This window comes from Hesperophylax consimilis, chromosome 30, assembly GCF_061612785.1.
Source record: "Hesperophylax consimilis isolate HC1 chromosome 30, BYU_Hcon_1.0, whole genome shotgun sequence".
NCBI lineage: Eukaryota > Metazoa > Arthropoda > Insecta > Trichoptera > Limnephilidae > Hesperophylax > Hesperophylax consimilis.
In genome coordinates this window covers 18,279,055-18,304,550 of record NC_142865.1, presented here as the reverse complement: position 1 = coordinate 18,304,550, position 25,496 = coordinate 18,279,055, and the positions used below count along the sequence as shown (strand labels likewise).

At 35.2% G+C, this 25,496-nt stretch overlaps 2 protein-coding genes across 2 annotated transcripts in view; one reads left to right on the top strand and one right to left on the bottom strand.

Annotated features, from left to right (window-relative positions):
• LOC149409720 (uncharacterized) overlaps window positions 1-7,286 on the top strand; it is a 31,810-nt gene extending 24,524 nt beyond the window's left edge. The window contains exon 3 of the mRNA XM_089649487.1: window positions 425-7,286. Within this exon, the coding sequence (XP_089505613.1) occupies window positions 425-556 (132 nt within the window). The 3' untranslated portion in view covers window positions 557-7,286. The remainder of the gene's footprint in view (window positions 1-424) is intronic.
• A 3,122-nt stretch (window positions 7,287-10,408) lies between these two features.
• The window catches only part of LOC149409718 (putative ATP-dependent RNA helicase DHX35), a 156,511-nt gene continuing 141,423 nt past the window's right edge, over window positions 10,409-25,496 (bottom strand). Inside the window, exons 10-15 of the mRNA XM_089649727.1 lie at window positions 24,866-24,985; window positions 22,955-23,121; window positions 21,228-21,355; window positions 19,673-19,898; window positions 16,966-17,122; window positions 10,409-11,817 (exon numbers count right to left, since the gene is read on the bottom strand). Coding sequence (XP_089505853.1) covers window positions 11,703-11,817; window positions 16,966-17,122; window positions 19,673-19,898; window positions 21,228-21,355; window positions 22,955-23,121; window positions 24,866-24,985 — 913 coding nt within the window. The 3' untranslated portion in view covers window positions 10,409-11,702. The remainder of the gene's footprint in view (window positions 11,818-16,965; window positions 17,123-19,672; window positions 19,899-21,227; window positions 21,356-22,954; window positions 23,122-24,865; window positions 24,986-25,496) is intronic.

Genomic DNA, 25,496 nt, shown 5'->3' with positions numbered 1-25,496 from the left:
AATTACGGCGCTCTTTACATTGTTCTGACCCCTTCTCCTGCAGTAGGTAGGAGAGGGGGTCGCATAATTTTCAAATATAGCCTGGCTAGCAGATCACAGCACATATCGACAAAGCCCATCCTTATAACACGTCATCTTTTTAACTGTGACAGGTCTATATGGGATTGTATCGCAAGCAATACACAATTGTATAAAACGCTTTAAACTTATAGCGGAATCTGTCACCGTCTATATTAATTTATATTTATTTAACGTTTAAATTACTGCCTAATAGAAGTTCGCTTATCGAAAACTTTCAACGAGATATTAGTACGCAGTATCGCCTCTAGTTGTAGCTGTATTTGATGTATTTCGCTATTTTTGTAAAGCCTCAAATCTTCCACAATAACTATAACTATAGCAACCTGTTTTTCTTTATTTGCAGAGCGAAATACTGGAACTATGTCAAAGGTGCGCCAAAGCTACAAAGTCCAACTTCGCCTACCCGATGTGCTGTGAAGATAAAGAAGATGCCATCCGCTGGTGCAGGGCGTACGTTTACTTCGGGATCCATTGAACTCCTCAGCGTCTGTGTTTACCTTTAGGACGGCGCCAGGACACGCTAACATATATCCACTCAGTTCTTAGAGTAAGACATAATCATAGATGATAGATTGGTATCCATTGAACTCCAAAACGGGCAGTTTCTACCTTATTACTGGCTCAAAGAAATCACTCAGTGCGTAACGAAGATAGATTGGAATATATAATACGTAACTTCTGGACATATCATGTACCACAGTGAATTTTACTCAGAATACAGAGTAAGAAATAATCATAGATGATCAATTGGAATTCATTGAACAGTGCGGCGTCCAGCTCAAAGAAATCAGTGATCAACAAAGATTGAAATATGCAACATCCAGTATATACGTAACTTCTGAACACACTATAATATAGATTATTAATTGGAATCCAGCCCATATCAAGCGTCCAGTTTCTACCTTTAAACCAGTGCCAGTGCAAACGAATTAAACGGTGCTTTAAGTAAGAAATAACCATGGATGGTAGATTGGAATACATTGAAATGTGCACCATCCAGCTTCCATGAAACTTCAGGTTACATTATACCATACCTTTACTCAAAGTATATACTAATAAGAAACAACCAGAGATGATAGATTGGAATCCAATGATCTGCGCAGTCTTTCATATCAGTGCCGGATAATTACTCATGGATAAGCGTAACTATAGATGACAAATTGGAAGTGATCTGTGCAACATTTATTTATGTAACTTCTGGATTACTGCCACACATTTACTAAGAAATAACCAGAGGTGATTGCTTGGAATCCGTTGATCTTCGCAGCATTCCATACCAGCGCCAGCAAATTACTCAAGGATAAAGCGTAACCATGATAGATTGGAATCTACTAAACAGCTGGTGAATACTTCAAACTGATTCCAGGAGTTGCTACTATTTTCACCGGGTGTTTAGGGTAAGAAATAACCATGATAAGATGGAATACATAGATCTAGCTATGAATATGTCTCACTGCAGTTATTGTGTCAAGAAAATCTACTTTATTATCTAATGCTAAAGGCCAATCGTTTAATGACAGCTGTGGTTGAAATTTAAAGTACCTAAATAAATCATTAAAGCAACCAAGAAAAATCATTTGAGATCTAATGTTAATTTAATATTACATAGTACTTACCGATCCATAATTAATAAACTGGTACGATAAAATACCTAACATTTATCTGAGCTTGCAATAAGTATTTTATATTTTTCTGTGGGATAAAAGAAAATAAAATTACATAAGTTTAAACTTTTCAGAAATATTACCATCTCTCGAATTTTAACCACTGCGCTGTTGTAGTTAAGTAGTTATGAAACAACCGGCCCTTAGTGTATCCTTAACTATATTTATATCAAACTAATATAACTTCTAAAGATATGAAATAATTTTTTAAAAATCACAAATATTAAATACCTTACAAAGTTCATCCGTGACTTTTGACCAGTAATTCAAAAAACATTCGATTTTCAACACAAAAAATCGACATTTTTTAAACTATAGATAAAGTAGAATAATAAAGAAGTGTAGAGGATGTAAGAACAAGATGAAATAATGAGAGAATAATGGTATTAAATGAGAGAAAAGTATGCGAAGTAGTGTAAGGAGATAAAGAAGAAAGATGTGTACAAAGTGATGACGTAAAAAAGGGTTTTTTTATTAAAACTAATTTTAGAGCATTTATTTAGTTAATATTTTCACGTCACACCCATACAAAAAATGAAATTAGTAAAACGCTAGTCTGAAAAAAATATTGTTCAATTTCGTCATCTCATCAAAAATTATTGTTATTGTGAAGCACCAATAACAATATGCGGCTTTTGCGTTCATAGTGCTTGAATATAGCCAGAACGGCGCTCCGGTTCGTAAATTTCTTAGATGAAGTAAAACCAGGTGTAAACTAAGATACCTACAAATGAGGAGATTACCTTCCGGGTGTGAAATGTTTTAAATTCAATCGCTGCATAGAGTATAAAAATATGGAAAAAAATGAATTCAGTACAAATTGATCCAATGATATTTAATTCCAATAGCAAACATAATTATCTTCATAATTTGTAGGTGCTTTTATTTAAGTTAATTTAAGGTTGAGCTAAATGTTGTTCCTATAATCGTTTTTTTAAATGTTAGACATTTATGACCGAAAAAATATCTTCAAAGTGGGTTATTAGTTAAGAATCTAATATCGAATCGACATTTTCATTTCAATCAATCATTTTAAAATAAGTATATTATGTATATTATTGACCGGTCGGTGGCCGAGTTGACATCGCGCTTGGGCCCCACCCAGGCGTAGTGTGTTCAATTTCTCGGCTGACTGGCTCCATCACTACACAAGCAACATTTTCCGGTTACTGTGGTAGTAGTAGGAGATTTTCAAATATTGTCAGGTTATTCGTAACCCGGGAATGTTTGTCTTTCTTTAAAAAAAAAACATACTGACAGGAAATAGTATTTTTTCCTTTGGACATTGTGGGGATATGTACCAGTACTTTTATGTTGACCTAACTTAGTTTCACATTGTCGTAGGACAACCGTCTTTATACCTCTTTGTAGATACTGAAAAAACTAAAAAGGTCTAAGACATAACTCATTTTCACAAAAAAACTGGACAACCGACCTTTTACTTCTGAGGTAAAGATATATATTTAGTGAAATTCAAAACATCTAAGTCTGCTTTCTCAGTTTAGAATATTTTTAATACTGTCGGTGTTGGGAGAATGCGGTATGTTTAGTCAGAATTATAAATTCCGTGTTATAACATATGAAAATTTTCCGCAATGTATATTTACATTTCTAATATCAAACCACCACAATTTGCAAATTTTAAAATAGCCTCGAAAACCAGTTCGCATTTTACTACGATCCACAAACATGAGCGTAGTAAATGATACGTACTCCTATCTAATGTTATGTCTATTAATAAATAACAATTCAGTGTTTATTTAAACTCTACTTACGTCAAATCCATAAATCAAAACATTGAAGAGGGTGCTGCATTGATAAGACCCAAACAGTCTGTGCAAAACCATTTTGTTCCTGTTGTAAATTCAGTTCTCTTGTTGTAATATTGGGTGAACTTTGTCATCTTTGACACATCATTATACCAATTATTTCAGTCCAGCTTTGCATATATATAGACCTCCCTTGAATTTGTCTCACACATCCGAAAACTGTACAAGGCAGTGGGTCCCTGTGGGACGTGCAACTGAGAGTGGTTTATTTATGGTGCTACTCCAACAGTCCTTACTTAATGTCCAAACTAAATGTCCACAATATTCCGATCGATGTTAGAAAGTGATGATAATATCGATCACATTTGTCTTGATTATGTTTAGTTATTAATTCACTCATTTGTCTTTCCATCTTTCAAGACTATTTACCTAGCATGACTTTATCCATAGTCGTGTTGTTAATATTGAGACAACATTCATAGTGTCAGTCAGTTTGAGAACTCCAAACCTCATCATTACTGGTAGTAGGTATACATTTGCTAAACACAATTTTTAAAGAATGTAATTTTTGTTTTCGAGGATATAGCAAAGTTTTTTAAAGCAAATCTTCATCTCTCAATTTCGGTAGTTTGGTTTTGTTTACTTATTTGAGAACTCCCACAAATATACAAATAATTATAGTTCATCTATGAGGAAATTGCTATTTGACATAAAACAGGAGCTCTAGAAAGCTATATATGATGATCTGTCGTATGCCATTCCTAGAGTTGCTATTTGACATAAAACAGGAGCTCTAGAAAGCTATAAATGATGATCTGCCGTATGCCATTCCCAGAGTTGCTATTTGACATAAAACAGGAGCTCTAGAAAGCTATATATGATGATCTGTCGTATGCCATTCCCAGAGTTGACATTATTTTTTTATTATCAAAAAATAGACTGTTGTTCCGGCTAAAAAAAACGTGTACGCCACCCATCCTCTCCGTTTTCATAATAATTGCATGATGACACTCATCCGACGGCTGCATCCAAAGCTAATATCACGTTCACGGTCGTTTCAGTGAAATGACTGTTACATTCCATCACTTGCAGCAGTAATTACTGTTATTATTGGTGTAATAGGGTTTATCTTAAAGCAATTAACCTTGTTAGGAATGTCAAGAATGTGTAACCTTGCGCCCAGCCTCTCAATTACATGGGCAAACTTGCACAATTAATTGATATAATTACAATAATAATGATTTATAAATTTAATATATAATTATTTATGCAGTGATTGAACTCGACAATTTTACCAACCGGAACTAAGCTCGATTTTATTGTGTTTATTTTGTGATTAAATACAGATTTGTGTCTATATAATGTTACGTATCCATTTGCGAACCGAAACGTAATGGCGTTTCAACTATTTTAAGCATAGTTTTTCGAGAGTCGCATTATAAGTTCGGAATAACAGAAGCGTATGTATGCATGTGAACGAAGCAAATAGAGTGTGCCAAGACAGCTTTAAATGATTTTCAATAATATTTAGTAAGCTTTCAATAACCGGAACAGCGTTCCAAAATCTCATACATTAATTACCATTTGCAAAAAGTCAAAAATTTGAGAATCTACTTAAAATCATCCGTTATTGGATTTATCATCAAATATTCAACATTGATATTTTCATATAAGGACTATTACTATGTGGCAGCAATCGTGCATTTATTCGATTTAGTGTATTAGAAATATTTTAAACTAAGTTTAATTTTGAGGTTTGTACAAAAGAATACAAACTGAATTTTTCGCTTTTTTTTTCACCCAACGAAAACACTCTTTTTCATATTTCATTTCTATCAACAAGAAAAATTCAGATCAACATTTTTTGAACAGATCTCTGCTTATACTTGCCTAGTTTCGTCTTGTTTTTGTTGTGTTATTTTTTAAGTTTGTATAAAAACAGCAACAATTTTGTTTACAAAAACATGTTTTCGCCGTTTTCGAAATAACATAGTTTCATTACATTTTATAGTCATTCATTCACAAAATCATTTAGAATATAAAAATTTAAAAAAAAAAAAAAAAATTATAATCACGACTGAAATGATGACATTTTTTCAAAAATGTATTTCATACTTATTCCTGACGGTAAAAAGTTCCTCTGTTGTGAATTTTATATTAAAATTGTCTCTTAGATGTTATTTTGTTTTTGAAAATTTACACTTTCTTATAAATTATTTTTAAAACTCTAAAATAGTGTCGAAAAAAGTTATTATTTCTTTTGTGTTTTATTTATCAAACATTATAATAAGAATTATTATTCATTTAATACAGATAACAAAAATATACTTCGAAACTCATAATTAAACTTTTATCAAATTTAACTAAACTTTCAAGTGAATTAAACAAACAAATTTTTCAAATATGTATTATAATATTTTCCTATAAAATTCTTGTCTTAGGTTGGGATGTTTGAATAAAATTAAATGTCATAAAAAGGTCAGTCGACGCCATTTTGGTTTATTTTAATACATTTTAAAGGTCCCAATAAACACAACTATCATGTTATTATGCTTATCAGCTGATCATAATTTGACCAAAAGCCGAAAAGGACCTAGAATTGGCGTTTTACAAGTAATTTTCAAATGTAAAAAAATCAAAATGGCGCCGATTGCCCATTTGATGACAATATGCAAATTAATTAAGTGCTACCTAGAAACTTTCTCTTGCCAAATATGGCAAATATGTTTATTTTTTATGTTCTATTTACAATCAGAAAAGTTGGTCAAGGAATTGTTTATAAGAGTAGCACTTAGCATGACCCAAAACAATTAATTAGTGACATATTTTCTTATTTACACAAGATATTTATATCAATGGCTAATCATTCTCTGACCATGTACCAAGTACATCCCAATATTATACAAATGTCAAGAGACACTACTTGTCTTATAAAGCAATCCATAAATTATATTATTTTGCTTATGTATTATGTATATTATTTATATCTATATCATGCTAGGTGTAAAGGTATTTTATTTAATCTGAACATTTACGATAAAAATATAACAATTGTAAAAACATGATGTAGGTAAGTAGGTACTATATATAATGCCTATAGACACGAGACTAAATGCGCGAGCCGGGCGTTTCTTTCCCATAAGTCGTGGTTCAGTTTAGCAGTTCGGCTCGCGTGCTTATACGCACCCTAACACATAATATTAAGCCCCCGAATACCCAATTTCTACCGATTTATAACAAGTTTCTGATGTTTTTAATTTTCTATTATTTATTTGAACTTTATACCTAACATGATATGCAATAATTATTTGTGAAAACGATATGCTCAGTATAATGTTGTGAAAACTGTTTATTCAACTATCATTCTTTGTGAAAAATTCCATTGGCTATTATTATTTTACCTGTATTTACTGTCAAATGTGTATATTCAACTGTCCTTGTTTGTGAAAAGAGTATATTCAACATTATTTAAGTCAATTCATTGTTAAAATTGTTTATAAATCATTCTTAAACTATATTTTCGCAAAGAATTCATTCAATTCAACATGCATTTTTTGTGAAAAATATTTATTCAATATATTTTTGTGAAAATAGTAGTTATAATATATATTATATTTATTTTCTTGTAAAGATTTATTTTTCCATTTTTCATGATATTTTTTTATGTGTTTTAAAATATTAAACTGTGTTTGTCCACTGTATTTTTTAGAACAATCTAATGCAAAAGAATTACTTTATACTTTGGCATTCTTCCTATTAAAGATATAACAACTAAATTAGTTTGTTTGTAATAATATGTAGGGTAATCAAAATGATATTATAAAATTTAACTACCTATTTATGTTAATCTAGGCTGTGAACATTATACCACCTACATATATTTGTATAAAATAAAAAATAACATTGAAAATTTAAACATTCTTTTACTATTTTTAATTAAATATTGTGTACCTACCTGTGACGCTGAAGTAGATGGAAGAAAGGTTCAGGGATATCCCAGAAAGACATGGCACGATCAAGTGAATCAAATGCTTGAACTAAGCAATGCCTTGAGTTGAAATAATGAACAATAGTAAGACTCGTCTGATTGACAATCCGTTGTTAACAGATCAGTTGCCATCTCTAATGCACAGACACGATGTTGGCATGCTGAGTCTGTTTTACAAGTATTTGAATGGAGCCTGCTCGAAGGAGCTGGCAGCATTTGCGATACTCAACGGACATGAGCAGAACATCAGTTCACATTTGATGTTGGTTTTTCTTCCTTCATATAATGTGGGCTTCTTCAAGACACACATTAATAAATCCCTTCCTAACCTTAACCTGCCTCACAAAGCTGTCCAACTGGGTGACGATACCGTGACCGTTTTACACTTAAGCGACAGGGGCGCTCTTATGAGAAGTGTCAAACAAATTATCAAATTATATATTATTATCTCAAAGGTGGTAGGATTACGACATCCTCAATTGAGGCATGTTGTGAGGCTGGAAGGATAATAAATGGAAAAGCACCTGACTATTCAGATCTGATCACCAAATATGACTATTTATAAATATTACTATTTGAACCAACAACATTTTGATTCTGAATAGTGGTCTCTAACCACGGCGATACTGAGAGTATCTGCCGCTCAGGAATGCAGAAGTGCAGGACTCAAAAAACCTCATGGTTTTAAACTTATATGGCTGGTCCACATGTAGTCCTGCTTGGTAATTGAGCTACTGCAGTTCGCAGGTTAAAGACGCCCTGATGATAGTTGACTTATGATAGAAGAGGATACCAGAAGTTACAGATAGGTAATTTGACAGGAGTAAACAGTGGTGTAACCACAGACATATGAATATATAGACTAGAAATTAAAGGTGAGGGGTAAAATCAACTGTTGAAGAACAAAGGGGGTAAAGCTGACTGTGATTCGTCAATAAATCAATCTGACAGTATATATGCATCTCGCATTTTAATATCACCATTTAGTTCTTAAAAGTAAAATCTGTTTTTGAATGAATAGACATTTTTACATGTGAGCGCAAATTACTCGCCACGTTATGAACAAATTTGCGAAGTCCAAATTCGGCAAAAAAAATTTCTTCTATTTTCAGAGTCGAATATTTTGTTTAGGTACATATTTAGTTAAGACACTTTTATGAGTGTTCATAATTTACTTCCCAGTAACAACGATGCGCACACTTGGGAATCGCTACATTCGACCAATGTTGGAGGGTTGTCACAACCGCTATGTTCCTATTAATAATAAAATATTGAAATCTTTAAGAAAGAAAAGTAAAACAACTAAAAAAACAAATGAAATTATATACACACAGTTTTTACCAGCGATTCCTAAGAGTATTTGGAGTAAAAATTTGGACAACATTTTGCCTTCCGATGACATTTTTTCAATTAAAAACAAAAAACATGATTTTCTATCACACATCGCCACTCGGTATAACCTAGCGCATTACGTGATATGCACTCCTTCTCGTTCCAGCAGTACCGTACATACGAAACAAGCGCGTACCTAACACGTGGTACCTAAAGCGCAAAAGGCAAAGGCACATCCCTGATTCTTATGCAAACGGCTTTGTATTTTGCGTCCAGATGTATCTCGATGTGATAGTATATGTTTCTATAACTGATCCATATTATACGATGTGAATAAGCTTAAAATAATGCTTACATATGGAATGTAATACGACAATTGGGTTTATTCTCTTTTTCACATCTATTTTCATAAGTTTTCATATCACAAGCCACCATTTTGCCGTGTTATTTCGTAAAATGCCTCGACCATAGCTCGACGCTAGTTCGAACAAGAATGATGACGTCACATTCTCGAGATTCACGGGAAGCCATACGCGAGCCCAGCCGGCTCCAATGGAACCGGTATGGGGAGTGGGGAATAATACGCTTTTAATCACTTAGGGCAGGTCTACTAATATTCATATGTCTATGGGTGTAACAATAATTCATAATGTTAACCCATTTTGCACCGTCTGCCCTGTAGGACGATACTAATAACTCCGCTCCATTACACCAGTAAACAAATGGAGGCATTCTTACATACAATTATAATGCAATATTGAGTGTAGTCATGTTTGTGTTGTGGTTTCTTTTGGTTTAAGTGTGGAGGGATGTAATGAATCTATGTCTAAATGTATTAAAGAGATAGCATGATTATGCCGACTGGTATAAATGGGTTGAGAAATATGGAGAGAAAGAGGTGTAAAGAGAATATACAACGCAAATGTGAATGGTAGCAGAAGTCGGGGACGCCTGAGGAAGACATGGCACGATCAAGTGAATCAGATACTTGAGTCGGGCCATGTCAAGAGTCAGAATAATAGAAAAGTATATATGAGACGATGCATGAAAGTGAATGAGGCAAGGAGTGTGTGCCAAGACAGAGTCGTTTGGCGGTCCGTCCTCTCCGCAACAGCGTAATGGTTAGTTAGTTAGTTAGTCTTCTTTTGGTTAGTGTCTTTTTACCAGTAGCTTCGTTCTAAGTAACATGTACCAGTAGTGCGACAAAGAAGAGTAAAAAGTGTGCCTACACTCCAGTATTATTTTAAATCAACCCATCATTTTATGACACGAGATTATCCACTATGTAATTTCTGCCAGAAGAATACTAAGTATATTCAAAGAGAATCCAGTCCTCCACAAGTTATTGCAGCAGATCATTACAAATTGGCACAGCTCACACTAGGCAAACAAAGGCAGAAAACAGGATATTGATACATACATTTGAAACAAAAAGTGTTTATTTGATTCCTTAAAAATTTTACAGTAAAATACAAGAATATTTTTTTTGAGAAAAAAACATCAAGAATTACTCAAATTACTGGAAAACATGAAACATAAAATTTTTGAAAGTAAATACTAAATACAGGGTAACCTATTTAAGGTAACATTTTTAACCGGCAAGAATATTCAACAAATAAAAATAAGTTTTTGTTAAGGCCAACAAGAAGACAATACCTTACTTGATAAAGTGACTTTTGATTTTTGTGTTTGACAAACCCTGTTGAAGTAATATCCAAAAGCAAAATGAATGTACAAGGTTGACACTGCAATTGGAATCGGCTTCGTGACGTGCATGGGCACAATTCTTCAACACTGCAATTGCACGACTCCGGCTCCTAAAGGTTTGTATTCTATCACCTGTCACTTTATTGTCCACCGAGACTTACCCTGGTTCATTGCTATTATTTCTTCGTTTGATAATTTAAAAAAAAAGGAAAACAAACATTCTCAGATTACGAATAACCTGACAATACAGAAATCCGCCGATCGATTATCCAACAACTAATATTATCTGGCGTTATTTTTACTAGTTGAAAGCACAAAATCAAGCTTCGTACAAGCCAAACCAAGTACACTGACGAGTTGGGTTATCGTACTCTTACATACTCACTTACAATAAAACCGTCTAGCTCGCCTTGTTAGAGCTGACCATTATTTTACCGATGATGAGGGTTCATTATTGTTGTTTTAGAACATTTCGGTTACTCCTGTGTGTATTCTAGCAACTATCGCATATGTTTCTGTTTGTTTCGTTCTGCCACGTTGGTAGTACGTAGTAGGTACTGCAATTGAATTCCTCCTATTACCATAATGTCGGAGGACTTAGCTAAAAGAGGATTGAGCTCACGACGCCTTGGTAGAAAACCATAACTTTGGACAGCTCAATCAACTTTTTTTTCTTTTTTTTTACATTAGCACCACACAAAAGGCCCTGGCCTATGTCATATTTGAGGATGCTGTGTGGAAGGTCTTTTGATGGGAAGGAAGAAGAGGAAGTTCTGGGAAGGAAAAAGGTAAGAGGGGTGGGTAGGAATCTAGGGATCAATGTGTCCAGGAATGACAAACGCATTAATCGATCTCTCCTACTGCGGTTGAAGGCAATGGGTCGAGAGAGTCCGGCTGAAGAGATTAAAAGGTCTTCCTCATCCAGTCTCTCCTGATTCGGCCCGCCACGCAGCAGGTGAACAAACCCATCCGCTGCCAAGACCTAAACAAACCTCACCCCCATGAACCCGGGCATCGCTGCTAAGTCACTAAACGTAGCGAACCACTTGGGGTGACCTATGGCAGGGGTGATGGTTATCCAATAAACGGTTCTCGGGGCGGCGGTACCCATACCCAACTAACCAATCATTGCGAATTTTGTAACATTAAAGTCAACATTTATTAATTTTCTCTGTAAAAATGTGGAGCCAATTCTGTCAGCCATTCTCTTCTTGTGATGACAATATCTTTCATATAAGCTTTATCGGATGAGCTCTGGACATCGCAGAATACAACCCTGAAACAAAATATCATATTAAATTATTATGTTTATCAAAATATCAATATAATTATTGTATAGTGATGACATCAGCTATGAAAAAGTTCTGAAAGGTTAGGTAGCTGCCATCTGAATTTTAATTGTTCAGCTGAAAACTTGCAATAATCTTCTGCAAATACTTTCCATATCAAATATCTGTTCTGATATTGAAGGAAGATGAGTAACTATTGAAAATGATAGTAGAACTATTAACCTTTCCCTTACTGTGCTAAAAAAAAACATGCGTTCCGGTGTTGTGTAGTCAATACACATCTCAAAATAAGCTATTTAATATCGGAAAAATATGAATATTCATAGCTAATCGCTTATGTTTATTATATTTTATTTCAAAAGTGATAATAATTGTAATTTAATTGCTGAAAATATGAAAAAACCATCGGCAGATGCTAAAAAAACATGCGAGGTGTCCACATCTAACGACGGTCCGCGTCCAACCGGTTGGCGGCTGGCGGCTGGCGGCTGGCACACACACAGCTGTGCGGTCGTAGGTATCAATGGTCTAAATCAAAATACAACTGCGGAAGTGTGAATTTCTCATGTTTCCGCGTAGCGAACTAAAGCGATACATCAATAGCGTGTCATTTCCTCGCACACTCTTCGCGCAGCAGTATCACACGGTTGATTGTATTGGTGTATTTGTTTCCGATTTTTAACAAAAATCTCTGAATTTGAAAACTATGTAAAATATTATTTTTGAATTCAGTGCATAAATGTATAACGGAGGAATACCTAAAATCTGAACCCGGAATTTATTATATTTATAGAGTTATTAAAGTTATTAGAAGCAATGTGTAGTAAATACACACCACAGATAAGGAAAGGTTAACACAACACAGCCACATCACATACGCCTCATGTTCTCCTGTTGGGAGTAGAAAGCAAACACTAATAGCTGGGGGAAATGTCAACAGGATGTAGAAAAACTCCTATCTTCTATGGTGCCAAATGTCCAGCCTTGATGGGAAGAAGGCGCAGCTACCTGTGGAGTTGAATACCATTTTGTGGTAACGGGAAACATTGCCAAACACTTAACGACAACCCCGGTTCGTCTTCATATGGTGATGGTCAAAGTGGGACACGTAGGTTATTCAGCCAGTCACCGTCATTGAGAGTCGCCTGGTTCAGCACAGATGTGCCATAGAGAAACAGATTAAGAGGACATTCACACAATTCAGAATCCTTTAGGACCAATTTGCTCATCATTAGAGACACCCATTTTCACAGATAACAGACAACGATATTTTCGCGAATTAAAGCGATAAATGGTGTTTTTAGCGATAATAAAAGAGATTTTTTAGTCGCTATAATCTTTTATTGACAGATCGTAGAATGAACATGACACACTCTACTGTAGAAACATGTGCCCTGTTGAGTTTCAATCAATATGTAATACAATAAACATGTTTCAAGTGATTTTGCTAATTTAATTGTTTTTCCCCTCTTGCCGACTCCTATTCCTTGACGTTATCCTATTTAGCTATAAACGCTATGAAAACGCTAAATTAAAGCTATAAAGGCTATTTTTTAAATAATTAATGCTATGAATGGGTGTCAACACATCATCATAGCTTTAATTCATCACAGCGGCTGTGACTGCACTGGAAAATTAAAGAGTCTGGTCAACTGTACATATTTCACTGGGTTCCTATCAAAACGCACAAAACCGCAGAAATGTGTCCATTCTATGATACGTTTTTAAATAAATTTATAAAGAAAAATTGTTACATAAACACAGGGTGTCCGGGGGTAACGTGCACTAACTTCGAGGGGTGATTCTACATGATTTTAGAAGTAGAAAAGATAAGTAACTTTTTTCGAAATTCCAACGTTTTAACACTTTGCACTCCTATTGGATTCGCTAATGACCAGTAGTCTACTCTGGGGTTGAAAAAAATAAACATACTTTCCTTAGAAGATTAAAAAAATACATTATTTTACTCATTCTTTTTGGACAACCTGTTTCTCCTATATGGTGACCATTGCAGCGGGATAATATATTAGAACGACATTATTCGAAAAAAGTCACAAAACACAATTATTTAAAGTCAAGATAATTAGTAAAACATTTAAATTATGAGTAATATATTTCTTACAAAATTGAAGGTACTTATTTCGTAAAAGAGGTGTCTTTTTTGTTCGAAAGATTTGAAATATATTTGTAAGGATGTTTTCGTGAGCACCCTATTGCTTGTCCGGCAAAGGTTGTAAATCAATGGTTTACTAGGTCTTTGTATTCCGGGAATATCTACCCTCCTAAAGAATTCATTGGCTCTAGTTTTGGATTAGTTGGTGTTACTTACTTGAAAATGGCACCGAAAACAAAAGATAGATCGTCCCAGGAGGTGGAGCTGGTAAAATAAGAAGGCGGACCAGTAGGTAGAAGAATCTCAACAGATACACGGTGTTTTTGAAGAGACAAGTGTAAACAGTTTTACACACATTTGAAAAAAATAAAATAACCTAAATAAATAATGTAACTTAAATAAATGTCAATTTTCATATTAAAATTAATCACTTATAAATTTTTAAGGTATGATATTTTTCATAACACACTCCAACGCACATAGCAGGTTTATTGTCACAAGTTTTACAAAAATATATGGTCCTTTTTCGTTGTTTTTTATCCGAACACACTATACACTCACGACATTTTTTTCATTTTGAGGCATTAGTATGTGTAATTTTCCATCCAACCTTTGTTCTGGATCGAGACAGTGTCTGCCTTTAGTACTATTTAATCCTCCTCTGTGATTTCCGACTAATTGAATGATAAGTTTGTCAACAAATTCAAGATGTGTCATAGCCTTAAGTTTCTTTTCATTTTGTTTTTCCTTATATAAAATATATGAGTTAACAACAGAAACTTCAAGACCCCAAAAAAATAATTTTCGCCACCATTTTAATGTTTTCCTCAAAAATGGATAGGCTGCAGTATACTGGTCTGCAGTATCCACGCCTACCATATATTTTGTATAATTTATTATCATATTCGGTTTCATTATGGTTTCTTCTTCGCCACCTCTCATTATTCTTCTTACAATTTTAAAATCGTTTGAATAATGATTGGTATATACTGTAACTATTCTCTTGTCCTTCCAAGCAAGAAGCAATTCATTGTTTTTGACACATGTTATCGTTTCACCTGACTTCAATTTAGCATTTTTTACTGGTAATGGAATATGCTTTCTAGTCGTCATTATTGTACCAGTTAGATGAGTTTTTAACTTCATCAATTCCTCTCCTAATTGCGGGCTTGTATATAGCCTGTCAGTAAACATGTGAAAGCCTTCAGCTTCAGGAATGGAAATTAATAAATTGTTGTATAGGTGTAAAACAATTCTTGAAGTAAATGGGAGATCAGGTCTAATTAACCTATTCGTGGTTACGGCACCATAATACGGAACAAATGAATAAATATAACCAGATCCCGAATCCGCCAAAATGTATATCCTGATGCCCCATTTATTTGGTTTGTTTGGATTATAAGTTTTAAAACAAATCCTTAAAATTTCCAAGTTTTAAAACAAATCCTTAAATTACTTAAAATTTCCCAGTTATCACTGTTTGATTCACTTTCACTTTCAGAAAAAACAACTCGCCTTCTTTTACTTGGTCGCGTTTCGATATCACTTCCACTATCTGATTCGTTACCGTTTAGCATAGAATTATTCACAATAGAGTCAACGTTATCAAATATCAAAAGGTCGTCATCACAGTCAGGTTGGAAGTCTTCAATGTTTTCAAAAGCATTATTCAATGAAGATTCAATATTATTTACACTTTGATTTATTATTTCACTTTGTTCGTTAATATTACTAAACACATTGTAATCATTACTTTCTTCGAAATATTCATTAAATTGATCCATGACGATAAAAATATATTTAAAAATATTTAATGTTATTTCAGTTTTGAAACGTTCACAGAATAATGGTCACCACAGTAGGAGGAGCTCCGCCGCGAACAATGTACCGATACAGACTGACCAAATAAAACGGCACACAGAAAAACACAAAGTAGGTCAAAAAAGCCAAAAATTCTAAGAAACACTGTATAAGCTAATCCTTTAATGTATTTTGACTATGAATACATTTTAAGGAATATTTAATCCTTTGTGTACACCATTGTGAAATAAAATTCACATAATGTTATCGGTAAATGGGGAAAACAGAGCTTCAAAGTTACCGCCTGGGAAAGCCACTATTTTGGCTTTCGGAGCTAGCAACCAAATGCTCAGAAGCCAGAATATTGGCTATCGGAGTGCAATACGTTAAGGCAGTTTTTAGGTAAAAAAAAAAGTAGAATTGTTTGTATTGGAAAATAAATATTCTTCTTTGGAAAAATATTTTAGTGTGGAAAAAAAAACACCCTGTATAGACAGTGGGTATATAAACTATAACAGTAATAACAGAGCTTGCCTTTTAAAGGCAGCTCATTGATGATAGAAATGTCGATATCCGAATTGATTCTGTTCAACACCAAGATTGCTCTTTGATTGGCAAGTTAGTCCTGTAGGCTTGGAGATAGAACAGTTTGCACTGTGGGTGACGTAGATAACCATCGGGAACATAGAAATGAATAATCTCCATGATGACCGAGTTTTCAAACCATCCACGAATCAGTCTGAAGAAATGCGTAGCAATGTGTACATCCCTTCTGACCTGGAGATGATTCATTCGGAGCATATCCAAAAGAAAGTCAGTAGGATAGAGCCAGGGGTAGTAGTCACACTGATCAAGTAGAGAAATCTCGTGAATGTCAAATGTCAGCCTTCAACGTGTTTTAAGATACTTTGGGCACGATGCTCGCCAAACTGAGAACTCCAACTTGGAGAAACTCATAGAAAGGCAGGAGAAGCAGAGCAAGGAGCAATCACCAATGCGCAGGAGTGACCAAGAATTACTAGCACCTGGTACGTCAGTGTCCTTATCTCTCCATGCGGCGCAGAACTGCGAGGAGTGGAGCCTCGTCCTCCATGGAAATCGGAGTAGGGGTCACGATCTTCAGCAACGAGGAACCGACTTAAGAAAAACTGTGAAAACATGATAAAAAATGGAGAATGGCACAGTGTACCTTAATAAAATAATAAAGTGAGGTTATGTTTACCATTGCGGTTGCTGAGCGTTGTGCAGACAGCTGTTGGGGCTGATATGCAGGTCAGTCTGGTTGCCGGTTAGACTACGGTAACATCCTGAGTGATGCAGAAACGCTGCTGTCATGAAGAGGCCAGAGCTAAGGCAGCGAAGTATTCTCTCCATCTTGACTGCAATTGAAAAATATGTAGAAATAAGTATTTAATTCGTCTTGATCAGAAAATATATGGTTTCTGGTCTTCTCTCTTCTTTATCCCTCTCCAAACTAGCAACCAAATTCCTGTGCTAAAAAAGATTTCTCGGACAGTAAACTGAATTCAGGTGTTTTTTATGGAAAGAAGCAAACGCTTTGTGCTGTAACATATATCAGGTCTACACTATATAATACCATGTTAGTTACAAATCTCATCAAAATGACAGTTCAACACACCTACAAAAAGTGACATAAAGTCATGAAGTAGACAAACCTCACCCCATGAACCCGGGCACTCCTGCTGAATCACCAATTCTAGCAAACCACTAGAGGTGACCGATGGCAGGGGTGTTGGTTATCCAATAAATGGTTCCCGGGGCTTTTAGGATGCTGTGTAGAGGGTCTATTTAACCCGTAGGAGTCGGCAAGAATATTCAATAAATAATGCTAAGTGTAAGTAAAGTATTCAGTAATCCACGTACAATCGTAATATTATATTTCGCATTAGTCAGAAGTACACTGGAATATGCATCGCCAATTTGGAATCCACAATACAAACTTTACATAGACAGTATAGAATGTATCCAAAACAAATTTATAAAACATATTACTTCCAAATTCAACAATAACTTTGAACGTACATTTGAAACTTTGCAGCAAAGACTAGTAACGGCTGACTCAATACTTATTCACAGAACAATAAAATTGACTGTACCAAACTTCTGTCCCTTATTAATTTTAACATATCTTTGAGACGTACACGACATACAGTGCTATTCCACACGCTTAATTATAAAACAAATGCAGCATCTAATTCGCCAATTAACCGAGCTCTTCATACTCTAAACAATATTTGTCTAAACTCTAACATTGAGATTTTTTTCAGATTCACTGCCCAAATTCAAATGTGGCATCATGTCAATAATTTAAACTGTTCAATGCACATACATACAGACACACACACACACACAAACACTCACTTATACAATACACACACCTATTTACTACACACGTCACCTGGTGAAAGGAATAAACATACCACCTAGCAGACATATCACAGGTACCCAACATGAAGTATCTTATACCTGTATATTGTTTCATCTCTGTAAATCATGTACTGTTTATTTCTATAATATAAAATAAAATAACATTTTTGTTAAGGCCAACATGAAGACAATACCATACTTGATTTTTGTGTTTAACCACTCGGAACATTAGAACGTCAAAAGACGTAAATATGATAATAGCGGTCAAGACATTAGAACGTCTTTTCACGTAAACGCGTGAGATTTTACAAAAATCGATTTATTTCCATCACTAGTATACGGATTGCCATGATTTAAAAAACAGAGTATCGATAATGAATAACGCTACGCGTCTGCATTCAAGAATATCTATGGAATGTAGAGGTGCATTATCTGAGTCGATTGAATCTGTCATCTTGTTCGTTCATAATTTATTGCGTTTTTAAATAATTTATTAAAAATATTTTAGTTTGGACGGTTAATATTTTGAGGTGACTAATAGTTTTTAATTATATTTCTTCAATATATAAAGTGTTATTTCTTTATGATACTCAGAAAAAAGTACATTTTTCACAGCTTTGAAATAATGGTCAGCGATTTTTACATATTTTTGACGTTTTCAGAAAATGTATATTTAGACACGCAAATATTTACGTGTAACAAAACAATACGATAGTGAATTTCATAATCTTTCCAAAACATTTTTTAGAATGAGGCTACGTTTCCCAAAACGTGAGTTATGAAGCTTTTAGCAAAACTCGTGAATAACACAAAAATTTTCGCGTTTTGACAGTTCGCAAAGGAACACAAAGTAAATAAAAGTCCTTTTCTGAGAGGTTAACAAACCCTGTAGAAGTAAGGGAAAAATGAATGCATAATGTCAACACTCTAATTGCAGGACTCCGGCTCCTAAGGGTTAAGGAAAGGAAGGAGGCAAGAGGGGTGGGTAAGAATCTAGGGATCTGTGTCCAGGAGTGACGGAAGAATGATCTGTCCCTCTGGCTGCGACGCAAGGCAATGGGTCAAGAAAAACCGTTAGACAGGTCTCCCACCAGCCTCTCCTGATACGGCACACCACGCAGCTGGTGGGCAGGCGCATCTTTAACACACCTAACCCGATGAACCCGGGCACTCCTGCTGAATCACCAAACGTAGCAAACCACTTGGGGTGACCTATAACTGGGGTGTTGGTTATCCAATAAATGGTTCCCCAGGCAGCAATAAAAATCAATTCCTAGTTGTGACTGTTATCTTCTTATTTTCTGTGTCTTGTTCTGTATCATGTTTCGTTTTGATTTATTAGTATTACATTCTTCTAATAATAATTTTACAGTGGTGAAAACTATGTAAAAATATATGTATTATTTTCATATATATAGCAAAGTTTAAAAGACAATCCCTTTTGACGAATGGGACCCTTGTTTTCGCCCACATGAAGCATGTTAAATGTCCATGTAAGGCCGTAAAACCAAAAGAAAACCTTTAAAAAAATTTAAACTTACTTCCGTCAAGTGCTTTTTCATTATTCGCAATTCCGAATTTCTTTGTGACCAGCTTCTCCAGGCTGTTCCTGATGTCGCAGACCTTCCTAAGAGCGTCGCAGTTCAAGAACATCTTCTGGCACCAGGTCTTCAACTGCTTTCGGTTTCTCGAGGACTCTGCCAGGTCCGACTGCTTCTTGAAGGCGTCATAGACGTTGAGAAGTGTGATGAGATCCCCTTCACCAACCTATAGGAAAAATTCTTAAGCTTATAATTGATGAAACGGGTGGAAAAAAGGTTTTATCGGCCATTCATTCTGATATTAGCTCAAACGATAGCCTGTTCCCTGCTTTACTACATAGATATCTTTGTGCGCATTTAAAGAGAATAATGTTGTACGCAGTTCTTCTCGTCTGTCCGGTACACTGCAAAACTTCTGTCGGGTGGTGATCAGTCAACTTGTTATTTTCTCAGTGTATTTTTTTAAAACCCAAAAAATAATATATAAATTTATTCGGTTTTGGGAACAAACAACTATTACTTGTAGAGTCAATTTGTTCACTTTTGGAAACATCTCATATGATCTAAAATGGTGAGAAATATGATCTAAAGGGAGTCAGAAAGAGAAAACACCACACTTTATATGCAAATCTTGAAGTTAACCACAGAGGAATTAAAATGTGTGTTTTTTCTCATTATCAGTAATTTGAGTTGAGACATATACCCGGCATTGCTTGGAGACTTTTCTCTTATATCTATAAGTATAATATGCTTGAAATATATATATATAAACCTTTCGAAAGAAACTCTCTAGTATCTAATATGCACATTAGACCCACTTCCTCAATAATCTCGTAGACTATGGAACAATGGCATCCCCAACTGTAGGAGTTAAGTAACGAGAGCCAAGGGAGTGGAAAAATTGTTATAACATTCACAAAGACACGGAAAAGCTCCGCAGGAGTAATTTTTTACGTAGCATATTCAGGATAAGGGAATGGAATATAAACCATTACATTATTACTTCCCAACTATGTTTAGATGGAAATCTTCCAGGATTTTCTTAAATGGAATTTTTTGAGTATTATTTAAAAATTTTGGGTGGAAATGGAAAATTTGATACGCATATTAATTTTCCGAGTCCTGTGTCCTCAATGTGTACAATTTTCATAGCAATGAAATTTGTCGCCAGGGGCATCATTACAAGCTGTCAAAATGTTGTGTCAACAACGAAGGAAACCTCTGCCTCATAAGTTATTTATAAATGAAAATTATTTAAGTAATTCGCTGTGCTATTATTGTAGCTAACATGTTAATCTATGGGTTTATTGTGTTTTTTATTAAAATTCTTGAAAAACACCTTTTTTTCTTCTTCAGGTCTGAAAGGGTTAGGGAACTAATTTCCTATCGGGGCCTTCTGTGTGGAGTTAACGAATAAAAATATTATATAATGTCATGGTAAGGCAAAAAATGAATACCGGTATACAAAACCACTAGTAAAACGGGGGTGGTGGTCGTGAATTAAAATGTTTTTTTCATGAAGGAACAGAAAGGATATTTTGTTGATGTAACCCACCTCAAAGTTATTTCTTTTGACCACCTTGGCGTTGATAGCTTGCTGACCACCGGCTGGTTTGATGAAGACACTCTCAACTTGCATCATGGCTACTATGGAGAGGATCTCGTCGGTGCAGCCAAACTCTCCTGCCATTAAAAATTCAAAGTAATAAATAATAATACAAATTCCATATAAATAAGTACATAGTACAATAGCACATAGTACACAGTACAATAGTACACAGTACAATAGAACACAGTACAATAGTACACAGTACAATAGCACATAGTACACAGTACAATAGTACACAGTACAATAGAACACAGTACAATAGTACACAGTACAATAGTACACAGTACAATAGTACACAGTACAATAGTACACAGTACAATAGGACATAGTACGATAGGACATAGTACAATAGTACATAGTATAATAGTACTTAGTATAATAGTACTTAGTACATGGTGTCAGGATGAAATTATACAGGCGTATAGCAAACCGTCTAGTTATTACGCAAATTTCGAGCGTGTATTGATTAGTTCTTCGATCGAATACATACTTTCTCATTCCCGAATCGCTTCGTCTCTTACTGATTAGGGTGAGGGATGCTATTGGTTAATGTTTTCACCCCGCCGCTCTGGCTTACAGATGTGAACCCGGGAGGGGATGTCACAGCTGTGGTGACCGATAAAAGGTCATGTTTTGCTCTAGAAAATAAGTTACCTTACTTTGGTTACCTCTGGCAGGACTGACTCCAGCGACACTTTGTAAACTGTCTGCTTCGAGATCAGCTAACCCAGTGAGGAAAATACCCTTTTGTAAAACAAAGGGTTAAAGGAACATATTACGTTCCTCTGGAAGGAATGATACAGGCGTAACCTGTTTCCTCAGTGAACCCATAGAGTTTATCATACTGTCTTATTACTGTTTAACTGCTATAAATACTGTCTTACTATTGTTGAACTGCTATAAATACTGTCCTACCATTGTTGAACTGCTATAAATACTGTCTTACTATTGTTGAACTGCTATAAATACTGTCTTACTATTGTTGAACTGCTATAAATACTGTCCTACCATTGTTGAACTGCTATAAATACTGTCTTACTATTGTTGAACTGCTATAAATACTGTCTTACTATTGTTGAACTGCTATAAATACTGTCTTACTATTGTTGAACTGCTATAAATACTGTCTTACTATTGTTGAACTGCTATAAATACTGTCTTACTATTGTTGAACTGCTATAAATACTGTCTTACTATTGTTGAACTGCTATAAATACTGTCTTACTATTATTGAACTGCTATTCTTCTTCTTCTTTCGTATGGTAAGGAGTCAGAGGGGGACTTCTATGTCTGCGAGCCATTCTAGGGCCTCAGGCGTCGCCAGGGGAATCTCATCAATCCCGCCGTGTAACGAATGGAGCGGGCATTCATTGACCACATGTTCGGTGGTCTGCGCCGCACCATATTCACACATCGACTCTTTAAGGCCCCATCTGTGCATCATGTGGGCACAGCGGCTACGGGAGTACCTTAACCTATTGATGGGGGACCAAATTTTGCGAGGCAATGAGAACCCAGGCTTTCTCTCGGTGGGGTCCTGTATGAGGTGGGTATTTCTCACGTTGGCCGTTTGCCACTCAAGTTTCCACCTATCTTCTGGAGTGAGAATCTGCCAGTGTCTACTATAAGGTTTAAATAGACCCACAACCAGCATCCCCCAAAATGAAACTCACCACTGTTGCACAATATCTTGGCTCGGGAAGGCGGCAGGGGTAACTCGGCCATCTGTTCTCCGAGGGGAGAGGTGAGGGAGCCCCTCTTGTCTATGGCTCCCAGGGCATAGAGAATCTCTACGGCTGAGAGCATAGAGCGGGCCGGGGGCTGGGAAGGAAAGGGGAACCTGCAATAGACAATAAACAAAATACAGAATTTTCAGAAAACCAAAAAAACAATTTACAGACTATTAATATTTTTAAATACATCTATTTGAAATTCGATTTTGTTTTCATGTTTGAATAATTAATGAAAATCTTGGAAGTTGAAATTAACCCACTTCTAGACGTCCAATCGAGCTGTAACTCGGCAGATAGACTCGTTGTTGATGACAATTAACTTTTGGTGGCTATCACGCGTACAAACGCAGACATATACGGATATATACGCATTTCTCTGAAATTTGATGACGTTGCAGCAGTTAATATATATTCTAAATAAATTTCAGTCCTACCCAACGGGATTTGGCTCAGTTGTTGACTCCAGACCCTGCGGAAGAAGGTTCATAAAAAAAAAAATTATAACTATTTTTTTTTAAATACTATCATTTTAAATCAATATATATATATATTTAATCTTTATATATATATCATTATACCTAGCTCTCTCATTAAAAATTTAGGCGTATTAGATCTATCAAAAAATTTATATATAAAAATGCAAAAATCAGTCATTTTAAATACATGTAGGATAATGAAAGATTTTTTAAATATTTATGTTGAGGGATCAGTAGGATTTATAGGCCCTGTTAGAAGTTCTACCGAGCCGAACCCTCTGATATGAAAATATCTGGAGTCGGTGAATTATTTTCCCATTTGATCTCTGGTGAGTTGACGTGTTGTTCTTGTATTGTTTTGTATTTATTTTGCTTATATAATGCACTTGCATAATGTTGATTGACTAGATGATCATTTGTGGAAAAGTGTGTGGAAGGGTTTAGTTTTTCCTATGGGGAAGATTTAACCCGGACATAAAGTCGGAAGTATAAAAAAAAAAAAAAATCTATTAAAAAAATAGATGTACTAAAGTAAAAGAACTTGGTTTTTTTACAGGTTGTTTTTTTTAATTAGCAACCTAATCTTCCTAAGACTCCTCGGGCGGCTAATACTTTTTCTAAGGATTTCAGAACACTTCAGAGCTTGTAAACTCGGCCACCCTGACAAATCGGCAATTGCCGAGCATTTGATTGACACCGGGCATTACTTTGGATTTGTTCCTGAAATCCTGGGGAGACCCAAAACTTATAGAGCACGGCTGATTACGGAAGCCATTGAAATTTATAAAAATCCCGTAAACATTAATAGAGACGATGGAGCTAAGCTCAATAGTTCTTGGTATCCGGTAATTGACGGCTACACCAGAGCTAAACGAAGAAAACCACTTTAAATATTTAAAAAAAAAAAAAAATGATACGTTAATGTTAGCTCAGAGGGTTGGAGCTGGCAACACGGTATCACAACCTCATACATAAGCTCACATTTTAACACAACCTCAAATAACACATCTGCCCTGATGATGGACACTGCAATGCTGTCCGAAACGTTGGCTAAAGAAGGAGTTAGCGCAACACGGCATAACACCCCAAAAACAAATAACAAAAATACTTTTGGCCGTGAAAATCTTAAATCATATTATATTTATAGAGATATTAAAGTTATTAGAAGCAATGTGTCGTAAATACACATCACAGATAAGGAAAGGTTAATAAGCGTGTTTTGGAGAAGAAAGGCAAATATGTATTATGTTGGGAGGTACTACAGTACACCAAGTGAGGCGAGGAACTGAGAGAGGTAGGATGAAAATAGACTGAATGCTATAGAAATGATATACCTGAGGCAGTGTTATAAATGCGGAGATTCGTAAAGACTAACCTGAGAATATTGTCAATTCCGAGGGCTTTGAGCTGGAGCACGATTCCTGACAGATCGGTTCGCTGTATTTCTGGTGGCACGTTGGCCATGAGCTTCTCGTACTCTCCTTCTGAATATAATCTGCAATCAAACATACATTTTGTTGTCACGGCGTTATCTCAAACTCTTAATAAAAACTCCGGTTTCACCAAAACACTTTGTACAATGGGCTCTGATATCTAAATTAGCAGGCGGTTGGAATAATCTGGACCCTGACCTTGAGGTTCTCACCTTATTTACTAATAATAATATTTGTAAATTTATTATTCAATATATGAATTGAATAATAAATTTAACTGGCTTAAAACTGGGATTCATAATAACTAGTGACTTAAGGCTTACACTGACGACTTAGGCTTATAACTACTTACTTAAAACTAGTGACTCTCATCCAAGACTTGCATCTGACTTACATCTATCATTTTATTATTCTCGACAACTTCCGCCACCTATGGGTAACCTAAGAGACTAATCTAGGGCCATCTATGGGTGAGCTCATATACTAATATCAACGATATTAGATTTATAACCTCTCAAAATTATTTGAGGCAAGGCATGAAATGATCAAACGGTGCTCATTCAATACAAGAAA